The sequence below is a fragment of the Juglans microcarpa x Juglans regia genome, chromosome 5D (genome assembly GCF_004785595.1).
Source record: "Juglans microcarpa x Juglans regia isolate MS1-56 chromosome 5D, Jm3101_v1.0, whole genome shotgun sequence".
Lineage (NCBI taxonomy): Eukaryota > Viridiplantae > Streptophyta > Magnoliopsida > Fagales > Juglandaceae > Juglans > Juglans microcarpa x Juglans regia.
Genome location: NC_054602.1, coordinates 7,990,273 through 8,010,909, shown reverse-complemented (window position 1 = coordinate 8,010,909; position 20,637 = coordinate 7,990,273). Strand labels below are relative to the sequence as shown.

The 20,637-nt window shown below is 34.2% G+C and overlaps 1 protein-coding gene across 1 annotated transcript; it reads left to right on the top strand.

The window, feature by feature from the left end:
• The first annotated feature begins 1,463 nt into the window (after positions 1-1,463).
• LOC121265630 lies at positions 1,464-15,407 on the top strand. The gene is made up of 15 exons (XM_041169321.1): positions 1,464-2,356; positions 2,637-2,750; positions 2,842-2,993; positions 3,148-3,358; positions 3,556-3,793; positions 4,369-4,519; positions 4,649-4,952; positions 5,290-5,300; positions 6,854-8,027; positions 8,389-8,511; positions 8,621-8,814; positions 8,909-9,119; positions 9,897-10,134; positions 10,222-10,372; positions 14,859-15,407. The coding sequence occupies exons 1-15, from the start codon at positions 1,564-1,566 to the stop codon at positions 15,165-15,167; spliced, it is 4,374 nt and encodes a 1,457-aa protein (XP_041025255.1). The 5' UTR covers positions 1,464-1,563; the 3' UTR covers positions 15,168-15,407.
• The last annotated feature ends 5,230 nt before the right edge of the window (positions 15,408-20,637 follow it).

Below are 20,637 nucleotides of genomic sequence, written 5' to 3'. Positions count from 1 at the left end.
TTGCTACTTCCCCAATGTAGAGATGTAATATTACCGTAAGTTTTACTAATATGATAAAATAAAATAAATTAATAATTAAAAAAGTTAAATATTTGTTAATTATTTAATTACTCATTACTATATAATAAATAAATAGATAATCCAATACAAAAAATTTGATGTGAATGAAAAAATTAGCTACTCCAAATGAAAAAATTCATCTTATATTATTCCAAATGTAAATGAAAATCAAATTCATTTTATATTATTTTATTATTATTTAATAAAAACATAGTTATTCCAATGTGAAAACCTATATGAATAAAATAACAAATAATTAAATTTATCTTATATTTATTAAAAATATCATTTAACTTTAACTAATCCAAGAGATCTAAATAGTATTAAGAAATGATAGTTACAGTCTTAAATAGTAAAACATACATGACATGCACATTATTTATTCTATTGATTACGAATATTGATAGAGTAGACATATTATTTCTATAAAATATGAAGATTTAGGAAATATATAAATTATATTTATAAAATAAAAATATATAATATTATTTTATTATTTTAACTTTAAGATAACTAATTTAATATAGATTTATTTAATTAAAAATTAATACTATAATTAAAAATTAAGATTGTAACTAAATTTTAGGCTTATGATTAGGTCATTACCAATGCCGTTAGGTTATCTTAAACCCGTTATGCAAAAAAACCATGACTGAAAACTGCAGGAAAACATTGACTCGACCGTCTCTAATATTCTGTAATTAATGTTTAAGGATGATGCGACATCGATCGCATCCAGGAAGTTACAGAAGACAAGACAGGCTTCACTAAGAGAGAGAATGAGGGAACCACAAGACGCTTTTGCCGACGAGCTCACGACCTTCTCGTCAGGGAAATTGCAGTCATTTCGTCCTCCTCTTTTTCCAATTTTTTCTCTTTCTCTGGATCTCTCTTTGTTGTGCTATCGACTCTGTTCTGCTGGCCTTTCATGTTTTGTTCATGACGAGGATGACGAACCAACGTAAAGAATATTAACGGCTTTGGCACGATGGAGCTTAAAGGCAACGTCGAGATTTTCAACAAATTTTAAAACCGTGACGTGGTGCTCAGACCGAGTTTGCCACGTGCGGTGTAAAATTTTAAAACCGGATTACGTTTAGATTTTCTCTATAATTAATTGTAGCCTCACCATTCTGCCCATTTGCACAAAAAGTCAGTAATGCATTTCTACTTTCAGGGCCAATACATATTATTTTCAATTTTCACAAAGTGGTTTGACTTTAGCCCAAGAATCTTCGAAGCAATTACCCGTTGATTTGAGAAGTTTGGATATTGGGTTGAGATGAGAAAAAAATTAAAAATTAAATAAAATTTTATTAGAATATTATTTTTTAATATTATATTATTTTAAAATTTAAATTATTTATTGTATTTTTGTATTCTTGCTCGAGAATGGAGTTCTTTTATTATGGCCGCTAAGGTATAACAGAAGCAAAAGCACCTTCAGCCACTATATAGAGAGATTTGGCCACTATATATCAGAGTTGAAGTACTTAGGAAAGTATGAATCATCCCCACATCAGCCCAAAACTCATTCGATTGCTTACGTTTTCTGCTTTTCTCGCCCTCCTCCCATGGGATCTGGCCTATGCCGACCCTCCTTATTCGTTTTGTCCCAACACAAGTAACTATACAGATGGTGGTCAATTTCAAAAGAATCTAAACGATGTCCTCCATTTTCTAACCTCAAATGCTTCAGCTTCCAAATTCTACGAAACCTCTACAGGAAATGGCACAGATCAAGTTTATGGTGCCCACATGTGCCTCAATTATATCACAAATGAAACCTGCCGGAACTGCATAGCAACCGCTGCACAAGACATTTTGACGGTTTGCCCAAACACGAGGGAAGCAGTTGTATGGGAGGATGAATGCCAGCTGCGCTATTCCAACCAAAATTTCTTTGGCCAAGTGAATGTTACAGGAAACATCGGCTTAGATAACGTGAAGAATATTTCCCAATTACCAGAACAGTTCAAATCTGTTGTTAAGGAGATTTTGAATAACCTTACAACGGAGGCTGCAGCAGCTATCAATCTTTCAGCTATACTGTATGCTACCGGAGAAGTAGCCTTTGAGGATAAAACAATATTTGCTCTTGTGCAGTGCACAAGAGACTTGTCCGGTGATGGCTGTAATTCATGCCTTCAGACGGCCATAACAGATGTATTAAATTGCTGCTATTTCTCTATTGGAGCAAGACTTCTTAGTCGTAGTTGCTACTTGAGGTATGAATTATACAGCTTTTATGGAGACACATCTAAATCTCCACGTTCAACTAATGATCAAGGGGCAAGTAAGTATCTATACATACATATATATATATATATATATATATATATATATTTGTCCACAACACCCTCTTCTATCACAGATTAGTTTTATCACACTAATTAACAACGCCTAACACCAATGATTGCGTCTCTTTTAATGGAATTCTAGAACTTTTATTATTGCAAAAGAAAAATAGAACAGTATAAGCCTCATGAATTTGAAACTGTGCGAAGAAAACAAACTAAATCATTAAAAAAAAGAATCACTTTGGCTGTCTAACAGATGATTGCCTTTGAATGCAGGCGGCGGAAAGAAAATGAGGATCATCATTACCCTCATAGTGGTAACAGCCTGCTTGGCGCTAGTACTTTTTGCTGCCTTCATATATTGCCTTGTGAACAAAAAGGCTATAAAACGTAAAGACGAATATCATTGGGTTTGCTTTACAGTTTTGAATTTTGTACTTCCTTTTTTCACCAGTGATCCTCCCTTGTTTTTTCTGTTCAGGGGTGAGAAAAGGTGGTATCAGTCGACAAGCAAATAGTACTAGTATCGATGCAGATTTTCCCCGTATTGATTTGGCATCAATACAAGCAGCTACCGACAACTTCTCTGATTCAAATAAGCTTGGGCAAGGTGGTTTTGGTCCTGTTTACAAGGTAACATGATATAGTTTTTGACAAAATGACGAGAGTACTATTAGTACAAATGAAGACGATCGAGGTTTCTTGATTCTCTGGAACACCCCAAAGTATCCTTTGACCTTTTTATGTTTATTGATCGATAAAAGCAAATTATATATGTATTTTGCAGGGTATCCTAGGTGATGGAAAGGAAGTAGCGGTAAAGAGGCTCTCCTGCTGTTCAGAGCAGGGTTCAGAGGAATTTACAAATGAGGTTCTACTAATAATGAGGCTTCAACACAAAAACCTCGTCAAGCTTCTTGGTTTCTGCATAGACGGAGAGGAAAAGCTGCTTGTCTATGAATTCATGCCCAACAGCAGCCTGGATGTCTCTCTTTTTGGTTCGTTAATTTCCTCCCCGGCTTGTCTTTTTTTTTTTTCTTTTTCTTTTTTTTTTTCTCCCTCAAGAGGACAAGCTTGAAAAAACTCTTTTTTTTTTTTTTTTTTTTTTTTTTACAGAATAATGATAAATGAGTTTTTTATTTTTATTTTTTAAATAAGTTGATTAGTTGATTTTCTTTGGGGTTTTGATGGTTAGATCGAAGTAGACGCGCACAAATTGATTGGAATAAACGAGTTAATATAATAGGTGGAATTGCTCGAGGAGTTCTTTATCTTCACGAGGATTCTCGACTCAGAATCATTCATAGGGACCTAAAAGCAAGCAATGTGTTATTGGACTATGACATGAACCCCAAGATCTCAGACTTTGGAATGGCAAGAATCTTTGCAGGGACCGAAGGTGAAGCTAATACGGCTAAAATTGTCGGGACATAGTGAGTACACCTTTTTCTTATAATTTCTCCATTAATTGCATTTCTTGGATTTATAAATTTGATGACTTATTACATAGCACGCATGCCATGTAAAAATATTTTTCATTTTTAACTTAAAAAAAAAAAATCTAAATACTCTTTGTTAACTTTTCTTCTATAACCAAAACAATGATCAAAATTAATCAGAATAACCATAGCATAATTTAGTGCTGTTCCATGTAAAATATCTACCAACACATGATATATGTATTCTAGGAAGTATGCACTTTTAGGAACAATAGGAAAAGAAGATAAAAATAGAATCAATCTATGCGAAACAAGATTTATGTAATTTGGTAATGTGCTTATATCCATGGAGCTGCATGCAAAGAAGTTTATTTCAAATGTTGACAAAAAAAAAAAAAAAAAAAGTGTAAAGGATGTAAAAGAATACAATACAAGTAATCCCTAATCCAATGGGTCGGATTTAGATATAAAAATGAGAGAATTTGAATTATTGATTTCCTTTATATATATATATATATATATGTTTCTTATAAACATGAGACTGGCATTTTTTTTATACAATTTGGCAGTGGGTACATGGCTCCGGAATATGCTATGGAAGGAATGTATTCCATTAAGTCTGACGTGTTTAGTTTTGGAGTACTCTTAATTGAGATTTTAACTGGGAGAAGAAATGCTGGCTTCCATAGAACAAAACGTGCTCCTAGTCTCGTTGCATTTGTAAGTACTATTTTTCTTTTCGCTAGACAAGCTAGGATAATTAATTAGATTATACTTTGGAAGCTAAAAATTATATCGACTTCAAAATTTGTCTAAACTTATGCATTAATTAAATTATTAATGGTGCAGGCATGGACACTATGGAATGAAGGAAATCATGTTTTGGAGTTAATGGATCCTTTGTTGAAGGAGTCGTGCAGCCCGGACGAGTTTCTAAGATATTTGCATATTGGATTATTGTGTGTTCAAGAAGATGCAAATGAAAGGCCAACCATGTCTACTGTCGTTGTAATGTTGAAAAGTGACACTACAACTCTTTGCCAACCTCAACGACCTGCCTTTTCTGTGGGCAGATTCACTGATCACTACGAAACAAGCGGACCAAGATATCTCTCCGTCAATGGCGGCTTGTCGATTTCCAATATTGGACCACGTTGATCGATGAAACGCTACAAGTGAATTTGGAACTTCATTAATGCCTTGTCTTGTGCATGTGTAGTGCACAACAATAAATTAAGAGAAATATTTATAAGTAACAAAAGGATTATATGTTTTACGTGATTTAATGTGATGTATTATATTATAAAGATAGTTTTATTATAAAATAGATCTAACGGATGTTATAAAACTATATCAATTTTAAGTTTATTTTTGTATAATTTTTTTTGTATCTGTAAAAATTTTCATAAATTAAACATTGTGGTCTCATATTAAAAAAAAAAAAAAAACCACTTAAAATGTATAATATTATTTGACATGTATATAATTAGGGATTCTTCTTGTAATTGACTCATCAATGTAAATGTGGCAGATGTTTCATTTGCCATTCCCTATTCTTAAAAACTTATGATTTTATATTCACCTCGAGTTGCATAAGAAGATTCTCTAAATATCTATTTTTAACTGTCCATTTAATTCAGTAAATAAGCAACTCCAATCAGAAACCACGTATACAGGAAAAAAATATGCAGTCTTAATTTGAATTTAAAAATGAATTAAGATGATTTATAAATAATAATAAAATTTATAAATTAAAATTTATAAATAATAATGAAATGAGTTGAATTCAAACGGATTCTTGATTATTCTCTTTCCGTTTTTGAGAAATGTCAAATGATAGAAATAGAAAATATAAAAGGGAAATTAAATTGTATTCTAGTCCGGTCTCCGGAACCGCACACCTACTGACGTGACAAAACCGGTCTGAAGAAAAGTCCGCTCCATCAGTTAATTTTGCACTACCCCTCCGGTAGCTTTCCAGTTTCCACCCCCACCCTGTGCAATTCTTGAGAAGAGCGAGACGCGGAGTGCTTGAGAAGAGAAGAAATGAGAATGGGAAAATGGCAGAGGTTAAGAAGAAAATAAAATCTGATCTGTCAGAATTTACGATAAAATCTGACTGTGTCTAAAAATCAGGGTCATACTAGGGCCAGAGTGATCTAAGAATTTCTATGAAAAGTATAAAATACATTTTTTTATTTATTATTTATTTAATAATTTTTTAAAATCTTTTTTAATATTAAAAAAATTCACAAGAACTGATTAAAAAATAATTTTTTAATAATTAATTAAAAAACATATAAAATATAAAATAAAATAAGAATCAGTAGCTTTTATCGGATCCATATATCGTTTTCCAAAATCATATCCAGGGAGCGCAAATGATCAGTAAGAAAATCAATAAAAAAAAAAAATTGACAAATATAAAGAAGAAGATCAGGGTCATCATGTAAAACAAGAAAGAAGTCAACTAATCATGGTTCATTGAATAGCATTGTTTTGATACGTATGATCTACGAAAAATATGTCAGAAAGGTACTAGTGGTTAGGTTGTACTAATTAATGACTTTGAATTAGTTGAATCGATTGGATTTGACCCAGAATGATGACCAATAAGAAAGTCCTAATATTCGATAATGATAATTTAGAAATAATACCTCTTGGCTTAGTACGTACTCATGTCGTTCCTTCCTTCATGCTTCGTTGGGCTGGTTCTAGAAAAAAAAAATATACATACATATATATATATATATATATATATATATGTGATCCAGTTTCTTCACAAGGTGCATGCCAGTCTTTGCCATGCCATTCCATCGTTTTCTTCGAATCTTTTGACGAAGTAAATGTATCTTCAAGTAGAATTGTCAAACAAGTAACCTCCATCACGTGATTTGAAACTCTCAAACAAATGAGCCACTTGTTTAGCTCGTTCTTAGAAAGCACGAATCAACTATCGGTTATTATCTTGAAGAATGGAATCAAATTAATGATGTCAATTGATACGTGGATGCTTTAAACAATAGCAGTAAATTACAAGTATTTTAAGCTTAGAACAAAAAATATTCTACTTTTTTGAACGGGAAAATTTGTACCCATCGATCGTCCCCATTCGGAGAAGTCAGTCCTAAATATGTCGAGTCAGTATCAACGTCCAGCGGGGAAGTTTCAGAGAAATGTTCGACGGTTCCATCAGAAAGAGTCGGACCTAAATCTTTTTGGGCGGAGGTTTCTATGAAATGTATAACCTCATACAGGTTTGTGGGTAAATCATGTTGTCAAAGCTGGATGAAATGTCGTGAAGAGATCATTCTGACCGACACGTACCAGTTGTGCTTGATCAGATTTCAAGTTAATTACCTTGATCCATCTCCACTACCTTTTGGCCAAAGTAATCAATATCCTATGATCATGTTCAACCATATTTGGAAGATGGATAAGAAAGATGCATTGGTGGCTATGCTTTTGTTGATTATAGTACCACTTTTGATGCGCCCTATGCTTGCGGCCACGCCGGCCAGTGGGAATCCTCTCTATACGTTTTGTAACACAGAGATCTCGATCAAAAACTACACACTCAACAGCCCATTTGAAAACAATCTCAAGCTCCTCCTCGGGTCTCTGCCTTCCAATACTTCGTTGAAAGGTTTCTACAACACCTCCACTGGAGAGGACTCAGACAGAGTCTATGGACAGGCGCTTTGTAGAGGGGATGTCAACTCCACAGTTTGTCAGAATTGTATACAGACTGCAACCAAGGAAATCTTAAAGCAGTGCAGAAGTGAAGATGCTATGATATGGTTTGAACTCTGTCAAGTTCGCTACTCCTTCCAGAATTTCTTTTCCTTGATGGTTTATACTGGGAAGTATCCAGAGCAGAATCAAATGCAGAAGAATATATCAAATCCAGTTCATTTAGAGCAAGTTTTAACTTGCTTAATGAATAACATCTCGAACGAGACTGCGTTTGATCCCTCTACACGCATGTTCGCAACTGGTGAAATTAAATTCTCAGGGAAGAAAAGAATCTATGGTCTTGTACAATGTACTTGGGACATCCCAGAAAAGTCCTGTTATAACTGTTTGCAGTCTGCCTTTGGAGAGCTTCAGGAATGCTGCTTTTATCGCCAAGGTGGAATTATTGTTAGTAGGAATTGTAATATGAGGTTTGAGCTGTACCGATTCTACAACGCCTCAAGTTTTCACTTGTCCCTCCCAGCTTCTCAAGGTAAGGATGTGACTAGATCATCAATTAATTTTCGATGAATTGTAATGCTGTCAAATAATTAAAAACGATATAAAAAAAGAAAAAAAATATGTACTTACCTTCTTGTCGTTTTGTTAATTCAGATTGAACAAAAATTACTAGTTGATGAGTACTATTTGCAATATGCTTTACACAAAATAAAATTTTGACGTAGTTTTATGTGATCCGTTAGATTTACTTTACATTAAAAATAAATTTACAATCTGACATATTACATCAAATCACGCTAATTTTTAAATTTACTTTTGCATAATTCTTTTGTGTTAAAGTATTTCCATAAACTAAATGAAGATTTAAGGCAGTGCTTTTTGTCCAAAACCAGGGGGTAGATGGAAGATTTGGATGGTTGTGGTGGTTACGTCATGTATAGCACTCTCAGTTTTAGCTGTTCTTATTGCATCATGTGCGGTTAATTATCATTTGCGGAAGAAGAGAAGGCAAAGAGGTGAATGCATGTATCTAACTAGATGCCTAATTATGCACCTTAAATATTAAGTTTATAGCAAAAATTACCAACAAGGTTAATTACTTTCATGTTTATTAAATATTTGCAGATGATGATAAAAGCCAGAAAGCAGAACTGTTACATGAGCTGGCAAGCCCCACCGGCGTTGCCATTACACAAGAGGGGGAATTGGTAAGTTCGGAAGACCTACATTCCATGAGTCTGTCAATAATAATGGCAGCCACGGATGACTTTTCTGAGTCAAACAAGCTCGGGCAAGGTGGCTTTGGCACTGTCTACAAGGTAATCGATCCATGTCATGATGGCTTGAATATTGCTTCATAGTTAATCGGCCTGAATTTATGCCTGATGTTAGAATATTCTACTCGATGATCAGGGAGTGCTAGAAGATGGGAAGGGAGTAGCGGTTAAAAGACTATCAAGGAAGTCATGGCAAGGCTTAGAGGAATTTAAAAATGAGGTCATACTCATTGCACGACTTCAACATAGAAACCTTGTGAAGCTCTTGGGATGTGCCATTGAGGGTGAGGAAAAGCTGCTTGTGTACGAATTCATGCCCAACAGAAGCCTTGATTTCTTTATATTTGGTTTGTAACTTCAACCTTTCCGCTCATGGACATAATTAAATTAAATGTTACAGTATATTTATGACGTTGGATGGGCTTCTAATATTGATTGTGAGCTTTGCTTTTCTGAAACTGGCTGGACATATATATATAGATAGATTATATGCATATATTAATCATATATATATATAATAGTATCCTAAATAAATAAATAAAATCGCAATTTTGCTGAATTTTGTACACCCCAGCTGATCATAGGAAATGAGTACTTAATTATAAACTTTAAATATAGGACTCTCGTGTAGTCTCGTTGTAGAAAGAGAAATGCTAGGTAGACTGATGGTCTACCAAGCATTTGCACCAATAGGGCATTTTTATTTTTATTTTTATTTTCTTAAATATTAAGAAATGTATTGAATTGGTTTTTTTTAAATATTAAGAAAAATATTTCTTAATTTTTAAAAATAAAATAAAATACAACAATCGGTCAATCTATCGGTAAACCATCGGTACAATGATCCTTGTAAAAAAGTATGTAGGGTACCTATACTTTATTAGCATTTAATGAGATGACTTTGTTAGTATTTTATATATATATATATATATATATATATATATATATATATATATATTAAGTTTTCTCGTATGTATTGCTTAAAGAACTACGTACTTTATTAGTATTTTCTGCGGCTTAGATTTCTATAGGTGTTATAGTACTCGATCGGCATGTTCCTTTATCTCTAAAATAAACATGTTTCCATGCATTGACTTTGCTGATCTACTACTACTGAATTCCAGATCCGAAGAAACGCAGTCAGCTTGACTGGAAGACATACAATAACATTATTGTTGGTATTGCGAAAGGACTTCTTTATCTTCACGAGGACTCCCGACTTAAAATAATTCACAGGGATCTAAAGCCAAGTAATGTATTACTGGACCATGAAATGGTCGCCAAAATATCAGATTTTGGCATGGCAAGGATCTTCGGTGAGAACCAGAACACTGCTAACACTAGGAGAGTCGTCGGAACATAGTGAGTCTACTTTTTCTTTTATTTTCCTTAATTTTTAGAGTTCGATTGAGAAGAAAGTTACGTTGTATTGCTATATGCTCAAAACAGCGGATACATGGCTCCCGAGTATGCAATGGAGGGACTATTTTCTGTAAAATCTGATGTTTTCAGCTTTGGCGTCATCTTGCTTGAGATTATTAGTGGCAAGAAAAATAGCGGCTTCTACTTGACCGAGCATGCCCAGACACTCCTTGCCTACGTAAGTTTCTTTCCATTATTTATTCTTTTATAGCAAAATAATATTTGTTTTAAAAAAAAAAAAAACTTATTCGCAAATATATATGATTATCAACAAACTAGACATATTAAAATAAAAAATATACTGATGTACGTGTTTTAGTTTTTATACATATGTAACGAGTCTTGTAACAAATTGTGTGATATATACCTCCATGTTTGAAATTATACCAGATCTGTCAGGACATAATATGGCTTAGAAATATATATATATATATATATATATATATATATATATTTTATAGGAAAACAAAATATCATTAATCACAAGTATTACAAGCTCATGTTTTTATCAAACCATATAGCTTGAGAGACAACTAATGTTCCTGCCACCGCATTTCAATATTTTCTTCATTCCAAGCATATCGTGCTTATCTATGCGCAGCCTCATTTCCTAATCTATTGGTACATCTAGAACTTTGCATTCTCTAATGAGTTGTATTAGTCGCTTCGTTTTTTTTAATAGATTTCCTAGCATTGAGAATGAGTCTTTTGCAGCTTGTAGTTCTTTCACCATCAATAGACAATCACTTTCAAGGATTATATCTGAGATACTCATATTAACACATAATTGTAGACCTCTAAAAATTGCTAGCAGTTCAAAAGATTCTAGATCAGCAACCTCTATTTCTACTTTGCTTCCCGCCATCACCGTGTCTCCTTTCTCATTTTTGAGAATGACCTGAACACCTACTTTATAATCGAAGAACATTGCCCTATCTACATTTAGCTTTAGGTACCCCTAAGGGAGTGGTTTCCAGCAGCAAATAGTCTTTGACAGCGTGCTTGGAATAGCCATCAACTCCTTAAGAGTTTTTTGCATAGATAAAATATGCTCGATCACCTGTCTAGGATCAATACAAATTTTGTCATACACCATTTTATTTATTCGAAACCAAATCCCCCAAGCTATCAAGAAAAACAAAGCTAAATCTTCTAAATTACCCTTCTCCTTCACAATCATAGCTATATCCATAATATTCAAAAGATTGTCAATTCCTTACAAAGAAGGGAAATATTTGTTCCAAGATTTTCGGATAGTGTGGCAATAAAATAGTGCATGTGGAGTTCTTCCATTCTATCCTAGTAGAAGCAACATTTTTCCTCAACTTCAACCTGTTTTCTCTTGAGATTGTATTGAGTAGGTAGTCCCTCTTTACAATCTTTCCAAGCAAAAACCTTGACTTTGGTAGAAATTTTCAATTTCCACAAAGTTTTCTAAAGAGCTTGTTGTCTACTAACATGTGAACTCTTTCTTGGGTTACTTTTCAGCTTGTCTCTGAATAATGTATAAGCACTTTTAACACTGAAGCTACCACTTCTTTCTTAAGTCCATATCCAGTTATCCTCCTGTTAATCGGGGCATATGATGATCTTCATAATATCTGTAGCAACATCTTAATTGAATAGAGTTTTATTAATCTTTTCAACATTCCACAACTTAGTATTGTTGTCTATAAGGCAGTCTATAGTATCCTCACAAGACTTAGCCTCCACATTAGTGTATTCCTGCCTTAAAGGTTGATGACCTAGAATCCAACAGTCCCCCCAAATTTTCACAAATTTTCCACTATGTATTCTCCATCTACATCCTTGGATTTTCATATTCTTAGCTTCCCAAATTCATCTCCATACATACGAAGGATTATGGCCGAAAGTCAAGTCAAAGAAGCTCACTTTTGAAAAATACTTTGCTTTATAGATTTTATGCAGTATAGTACCTTCCTCATGCAAAATTCTCCACCCATGTTTTGCAAAGAGTGCCACATTAAAAACTCTCAAATCTTTCAAGCTCAAACCCCCTTTGAATTTAGATTCATATATTATATCCCAACTAATTCAATGTATCCTTCTCTCTTGCTTTTGTTGGCCCTACCAAAATCTTGCCATTATGCTTTCCAATTCATAACATAGGCTGCTAAGTAATTTAAAGCAACTCATAGCATATGTAGAAATAGACAGAGCCACAGCTTTTATAAGTGTTTCTTTACCTCCTCGAGATAACAACTACTCCTTCCAACTCTACAATTTCTGCCAAACGCTCAGCTTAATCTCTATGAAGGCTCGAGATTTGGACCTACCCTCCACTGGGGGTAAGCCCAAATACTTCTCATATTTTTGTATATTATTAACACCCCACAGTGACATAATCTCCTCTTGTCCCCTAGCTGACACATTCCTAGCTACTGAATACCATAGATATTTTCTCTTTATTTATTTTCTGCCCAGATATCATCTCATATTGTTTTAACAGTAACTAGACTTTTCTATTTGTATCAGTATCAGCTTTGCAAAAATAGACACTATCATTTACAAAAAGCAGATGATTAATTTGATGGGCCCTCTATAGATCTTGATGCCAGAGATAGTATGATTATTTTTAGCTCTTTTCAGAAGGCTTATTAGCCCCCTCAGTAGATAATAGGAAGAGGTTAGGGGATAGGGGATCCCCTGCCTCAATCCTCTACTGGGAGTTTGTAACACTCTGGCCGTGGAATACAGAGTTATAGGACCTTATGGTTCACCATTAACCAAAATAGAGAAAGAAACTATTCTTACACACTGCATAACCAACTTGATCAGTTTGACGTCAAAACCTAGTTTGTGCATAAGAACTTCTAAGAAATCTCACTCTACTCTATCATAAACTTTACTCATATCTAATTTCAGTGACATATAACCTTTCTTCCAACTATTTTTTGTCTCAAATAATGAATAAATTCATAAGCAACAAGTATATTATCAATGATAAGTCTCCCAGACACAAAAACACTTTGTGAGTCCGATATAATACAAGGAAGCACTTGTTTCAGTCTATTAGCAATGATTTTAGATATGAGTTTATAAGTCACATTGCAAAGACTTATTTGTCAAAAGTCAGCTACTTTCACATGAGATTTCTTCTTTGGTATTAGAGTAATAAAAGTATGATTAAGAAGCGTTGGAAACTCACCAATATTCAAGCTTTGATTTGCCAATGAGGTGCCAGTACCTTTGGAAAAAATTGGGCTCATTCCATCAGGTTCAGCGGCTTTTATGGGATGCATTTGTTGTAGAGCAATTCGTACCTTATCCTCAGGGTATGTCTTTGCTAATTCCTTTTTCATAATAGTAGTAACTATCCCTAACAGCTCTTCCAAGAATTCCATAGAGCCTCTCCGATCAGAGGCTTTAAATAGAGATCGGAAGTAATCAAATACTAGTTTATCTTTGTTCTCACCTTCTTGCCATTCTCCACATTCATCTTGTAACTTCTGTATGGTATTCTCTCTTCTCTTGTGTGAGGCTTTTATGTGAAAAAACTTCAAATTCTGATCCCCCTCCAACAACCATAGGGCCTTAGACCTCTGTCTCCACATTATTTCCTCTCTCTCTAGCCATATTTAGACTTCCTTTCGTGCATATACATTCCCAACAATATCAACACAATTTGGATCTTTCTCATGCACATTTTTAAGTTTCAAACTTTCCTTTTGCAATTGGTTCTGAATATTTCCAAACTTGTTTCGATTCCAGCAGACTAATTTCTAACTACGCCCTGAGATCATTTCTATCACTTCCTTCATATTACTTCTGGTAGAGCCATTTCTCCAAAACTCTTCAATAATTTTTGCACATCCTTCTTCTCCTATCCACATGGATTCAAATCTAAATAGTTTTGTTCCCTTTTTTTTTTTTTTTTTTGTGTGTGTGTTTAAAGCCTCCAACCATATAGTTAAATGATCTAAGTATGCAACAACTCCATGAGTGACAGTTGCTCTAGAGAATCTCAGCACCAATGGAAATTTGCCAAAAACATATCCAATCTCTCACTTATGCAACAGTTTCCTTCTCTGATGTTGTACCGTGTATACTTAAGACCCCTGAACCCCAGATCCCTTAATGCAGAGTCATTTATCACTGCTCTAAACTCAGGCATCTACTGTTCTAGTCTATCCCTCCCTTCCCCCTTCTCATTCTGGTCTAATAATATGTTGAAGTCACCAACAACCAGCCAAAGCATTCTCTCCTACTCTACATAAAGATCTTATTAAACTATATGTCTCAACTTTACAGTTAGTGTTCGGATGCCCTTAAACCCCTGTGATATACCATTCTTCTGTACTAGCATCATCATCCTTAATAAGTGCATCAATATATATGGAATTTTGAGTAGCTAAGCCTCGATAAATTACTTCATGATTCTTCCACAGCAACGCAATACCCCATGCCAACTTCTTCCATTACAATCTATTGCTGAACAATTCATAAATACAAAGAATACTAACAATTTTCCATATCTCGAGCCTTCAGTCTTGGGTACCCATGGTGGACCCTTTTGCACCTACGTATGTCCAGTCTTACTCAACAGGCAAGTTCTCATATCGGGGAGGATATGAAAATTAACGTACTGATCAGTTCATAACAAAATGATTAAACAAATTTGACTGTATGTATATGGATGACAGGCATGGAGGCTTTGGAATGAAGGGAAAGAAATGAAGTTTGTGGAGCCTGTGTTGATAGAGTCCTGCCTGACTACACAAGAAGTTAAAAAATACATGCATATCGGGCTTTTGTGTGTCCAAGAGGATCCAGCGGATAGACCCACAATGTCATCTGTCGTAGTTCTATTGGGAGACGAATCAATATTACCTCTTCCTAAACCAAAACAGCCTGCACTTGCTATGGGTAGAATCGTTCAGCAGATTGATCCCTTTCTCGTTACAAATCCTTCTGTAAATGGGCTTACTGTTTCCAGTCTTTCTCCTCGCTGAACACCGGCAAGATTTCCTTTTTCCGTGCAATCGATCATATGTAATTTGTAAACTAACTCGGAAAAAAAAGAGACATGATTGTGACTGAAAAAGTTTTCATAATTTCTGCAAATAGGAAATCTGGAAATGGATGCAAAAGTTTGCGTATCATGTGAAGGGATTTAATTCTAACATGATATTGTATATATGTAAAATAAACAATGGTAGTTTTTCTTTCAAAATAAAGTTGGTGTTCTCCAATTTGATCAGCGTGATGCCAAAAAATAATAGGAAGAGCGAGAAAGAAAAGGAACGTTCAGTAGCTCATGCATTCGTTGAATAATTATACATATATATTGCATTATATTAATGAACTTCCCTGGCAATCATGGGTTTTGACGTGATTTGCATAAGAATTATTTTCCCTTGTGATCATGTGCATCAAGGTGTAACAAGTTTGAGTAAAGTATAACGTAATTTGATGGAGTAAAAATACATAATATTTATGGAAAAATACAAAGAGTCCGTACAAGCTAAACAAATTAATCTAACAATTAAATTATTAAATATTTGACTTAATTTCGGGGGGAGAGAGAGAGAGAGAGAGAGGTATTTTGACGGAAACGCCTGGCCTGGAGCTTTCACACAGTTTCATGCAATAATAATGATTAGTCTTAATGGTTTGAATTTAAAGTTAAATTGAGATGATTTATAAATATTAGAATAGAAGTTGAATTATTTATTATATTTTATATTTTATATAGAAATTTGATAAAATTGTTTTGGGATTTAAAAAAGTTGAATTGTTTATTATATTTTGTGTGAAAATTTAAAAAAATTGTAATGATGAGATGAAATAAGTTGAGGTGGGTTTTGAATACAAACTTTCAAACTTTGCTTCATCCAATGGCAGTCAATTAAAATCAAAATTGTTCTAAGATATTCTCAAAACAATTTATTATTATTTACAAATTATTTATAATTTTTTTATTATTATATTTTATAAATTATTTCATTATTATTTATAAATAATATGAAATACTCTTAACCCCCAAATTTAAAAGCACTACAAGAAATCAGGTATTTTTCAACGCTCAAAATCTTCACAAATACCCCTAATAATCGCTACACTTGATCATTTTCGGTGATTTCTAATTCACTACATGTTTGACAAAATTAAAGTGCATTTTCTAATCAATTTCAGCGATAGACCAAAATCGTCGCAAAAAACTATTATTTCTGGCGATTTTTGTCTATCAAAACTGTCCCAAAAATGATAGAAATGACTTTTTCGTTTACCATTAAATCATTGAGAAAAGTCAATTGCGGTTATACATATCGTCACAAGAGGTTGAGAAATCGCTGAAAATGACTCCATATTTTCCCTACGATTTTTAATTATCGTAACTATTATACATTTACAGTAGTTAATTGTAGCCAAAAAAAGATTATTTGCGGCGATTATAGTTCGCTGCAATAAGTTAAATCGACGAAAAATTATTTGTGGCGAAGCTTACTTGCTGGAAAAGATTTTTCAGAAAAATAAAAAAAAATGCACAAAAACATAATCCACAAAAAAATATTATACATATCCAAATTGTATGTTCTTGCTCAAAAAAGCAATTGCACAAGTGGGAAGTACAAAACCAAACTTACAAATGATCTAAAAACCAATAACAAGTGTCATCAAGCAGGTAAAATATTTGAGTTGTAAAAAATTATATGTAAGAAACCAAGCCAAATAACAAATAATTCATCAATGAGGGGTCCTATTTTGTCAGCTTTAGCAGGTCTAATGCTTGAAATATACTTCTCGAAACAATGGATATAAATGTCTAAGGTCATGAATAAACAACCTGAAACATATATTGAGACAGACTCAATAAGCAAGTGTAAAGAGTAAAAGTAAACAAACCATCCTGTTGAAGTACGGCGTTCATAATTTTTTACTGTATCCTCCAATCCAAGGGCCTTCATGACATATGTCACATTTTCACTGAAACAATAGGGTAAATTAGATTCAGTAGAAGCACAACTCTAAATTATACACAGCCAAAGGGAAGCCGAAAGTGATGCTGGTTTTTCCACGTTCAGTAGGCTAACATTCCATGTTTAAACATGGCAAACATGCTTTTCTTGTAAAGCATAATCATAAATACAAATATAAGCACTATTTACTCCCAAAACTCTCTATCAACCCAATCAACTCCCCAATTTCCACACACAAGAAAGTCACTACCTACAAATTAGATTGTAGTGTCAAAACTTCTAACTACTGCAACCTCCAACAAAGTTCAAGCCCATACAAAATATTGAAAATCATTTATCTTTTCTTGTATATTAATACACACTCAGAGCATTAATATTGGATAATGAACAAACACTATAATCACTACAATAAACACTATAATCCAAACAAGGAAACAAGCAAATCAAACCAATGAAACAAATGAGTAAGAGAGGAATATATCTAGCACAAACTCTTCCACATTAACCTAAACCAAACTGAAATTTAATATCTCATGATATAAAGATTGACCCTAGATGCTCTTAGAATTTGGACCCTAGATTTGATTTGTCAAGTCCTTCTCATTGCAATGTCACAAATAGAGCACAAGACTAGATAGCATTATAAAATCCATCCATCAGTAATACATTAGATCTAAAAATAATCTATTACAAAAATAAACAAATAAAATACTAGTGAAACACAAGCAACAATTTTATTTCCAATAAGCTCAAGACAGGTACGAGTCAAGCCTAGACATGGGGATGAAAGAGAGGAGGAAGCTCACACACCGCTCAATTAGCTGTACAGAATGTTTTCCCTACGCTGCCTAAGCAGGGTGTGGAGACTGAGCAGTTATCCTCCTTTCTGCAAGCAATTTAAGTGAAAAGTACAAATCTATTCTCATATGGAAGATTCATATGATCAATCAACTATTCTTTTTTTGTTTTTCTAAAAAAATAAGAAAATAAATAAAAGACTAGAAGATAAAAGCAATATGAAACCCATGTTGCATATACAGCCACATTTGTACTGTTTTTTATAAGTAGTGACTAGATGACATCAAGAGATCATTGTGTCATTTGCTATAGCAGACCTTGTCTTTTATGCTAACTTCATTTTACTTGCATATAAGTCATGTCTTTTATGTACTTATAAAAATAAAAATAAAAAATCATGTCTTTTATGTAAAGTAGCTAAAACAATCGAGCCATAGGGGAATTTTGCTTGGAATCATTCCGTCTATTATCACATGATGTCTTTGGATGCAAAGATGTAAAGCGCAGATGGAAAATAAACATGAATCGGTGTTGGAGGATTAGATGGCAGTAAAAATTTGGTTACGGAAGATCTATTCTCTCATGGTGAAACATTGGCCTCTTTCGTATAGAGATGATAGTATACTTCAGGCTCTTCAAATTCCTTATGTGGGTCGTGTTCAGCCTAGACCAAGACTTGTTTATTAGGGAAAACCAGATATCGGTTGGGTCAAGCTGAATGTAGATGGGAGTTGTTGTGGCAATCCGGGGAGGTGTGGTGGAGGTGGCATCATTTGCGACCATCATGGTAATTTCAAAGGGACTTTCTCTTCTTTTAAGGGCGTTAATTCATGGTATTTTCTTATATAAAGAGTTGGGCTTCAATCAGTTTGTTATTGAGAGTGATTCCAGTTTGGTGGTTTCTTGGCTACATTCTCGCAAGTGCACGGCTTGGTACTTATGGGATTATTGGGAGGAACTTTTAATCTCATTGAGGGATGTGTATTTCACAATTCAATATCAATTTCTTGTTACCATGGTATTCATCCGTCATAAGTGAGGGCTATTAATAAATTAGGATGAGATCACTATTAGACATGTGGCCTTTGCCTCTTCTTTAAAAAAAAAACTAAACTAAAGTTAACAATTGGTTCATAATGATATTGTATATTATCAAATTTTTTTAGAGGTTCAAACTATAAAAAGTTTAAACGCTTAAAGGTTTTCATTTATTTGATTCATGAAATGCACTTGGTCATAGATTTAGGACATACTAAAAAAATTATTCCCCATATCAACAAAGTAATACATAAATAGAGTTAGAATGGTAATCTAAAATAATGCAACTAGCCCCAAAGCCCAAGACGCTAAGTCCAAGATGCTGAAATGTTATATTATCTAAAAGGAAATATCATAAATTACTCATCACATATAACTAGTCAACCAATGAGTAACTATATTTCTAAACTCTTTAGCAACTGGGTGCATCATAAATGCCTACAGGTTGAGCAACGTTGCTCTCTAGAATGAATTAAAAGAAAGTGCAGAAACTAACGAAGAGTTTCGTACATATATGATAAAAAAATCACAAATTCAATATTAATCGTCACAAAAGTTTTAATCAGATTCAATTACAGCACGGCACGGCACGTTCTCGAGGCTTCCAGAAATGATTGCTTGGGATTTAAGGTCTACCTCCTGATGCTCTTCATCTAGGGCAAAGCACTATGTTGTTGCAAGTCATGACTCCTCACTTGAATTTCCAACACCATAAACCTCTGTTTTGAAAATCTCTAAATTTTGAAATACAATAGATTACAGTTTCTATGATGTTGCGCCGTGAAGGAAGGTGGCGCACGGTGGGTATAGGAGCTTGAGTGAGATCTATGAGAGGGAGAGCAGATTGACGGTGAGAGAGAGGGAGAACTTTGGTGGAGGGGCTGTGGACGTTGGGGGGATAGTTACGCCAGTAGCTAGAGGTGGTGTGGCAGCTGTGAACGCGGTAGCATTGGAAATCCAAGGAAGAAAGGAATTCGAGGGAGATCTACAGGAGAGAGAGAAGTCGCGAGGAAGGGGCTTGGTTGAGTTGGCCAGCGATGGTGGAGGTGGACGGTGACGGCAGCGTGCAGTGGCTACTGCGTGGAGGCATGAAGAGTGGGGATCAGGGGAGAAGAGGGATTGGGGAGAGACGACAGGGAGAAGGAGACAATCGGAGGGAATTAAAGGAATGTGGAAAACGTACGGAGTTTAAATTTTATTAGTTTTTCCAACACTTGTGATTCACCGCTAATACGTTTTAATTGGCCAAATATGACTTTTACAGCGACAATATTCGCTTCAAAATGTATCTATTGCAGCAATTTTTAAGTTCAACAGAAATAAAAAGCCTGTACAGTAGCAATCTTTTGTTGTGACGAAAAAAATCGCCGCAATATGTATAAAAGTCGTCGCAATAAAGTAAACAATAAATTCTTCTTTAGAATTTCAGAACTGCGAGTTGGAATTCAACGGCAACTTGAAAATCTCCACAAATAAAAACCTTTTGAGGTGATTTTTTTTTTTTACGGCGATCTTAAAAAAATTGAAAAAATACCTGATTTCTTGTAGTGAGGGTTGCTAACTCACTCCGATATAGTGGCATTACCCAAGATCTAGTCACACATGACTCCCAGCATTGGACGTGTAATGGATTTGATCCCTCTTTCTTTATACTCTGTATTAGCTA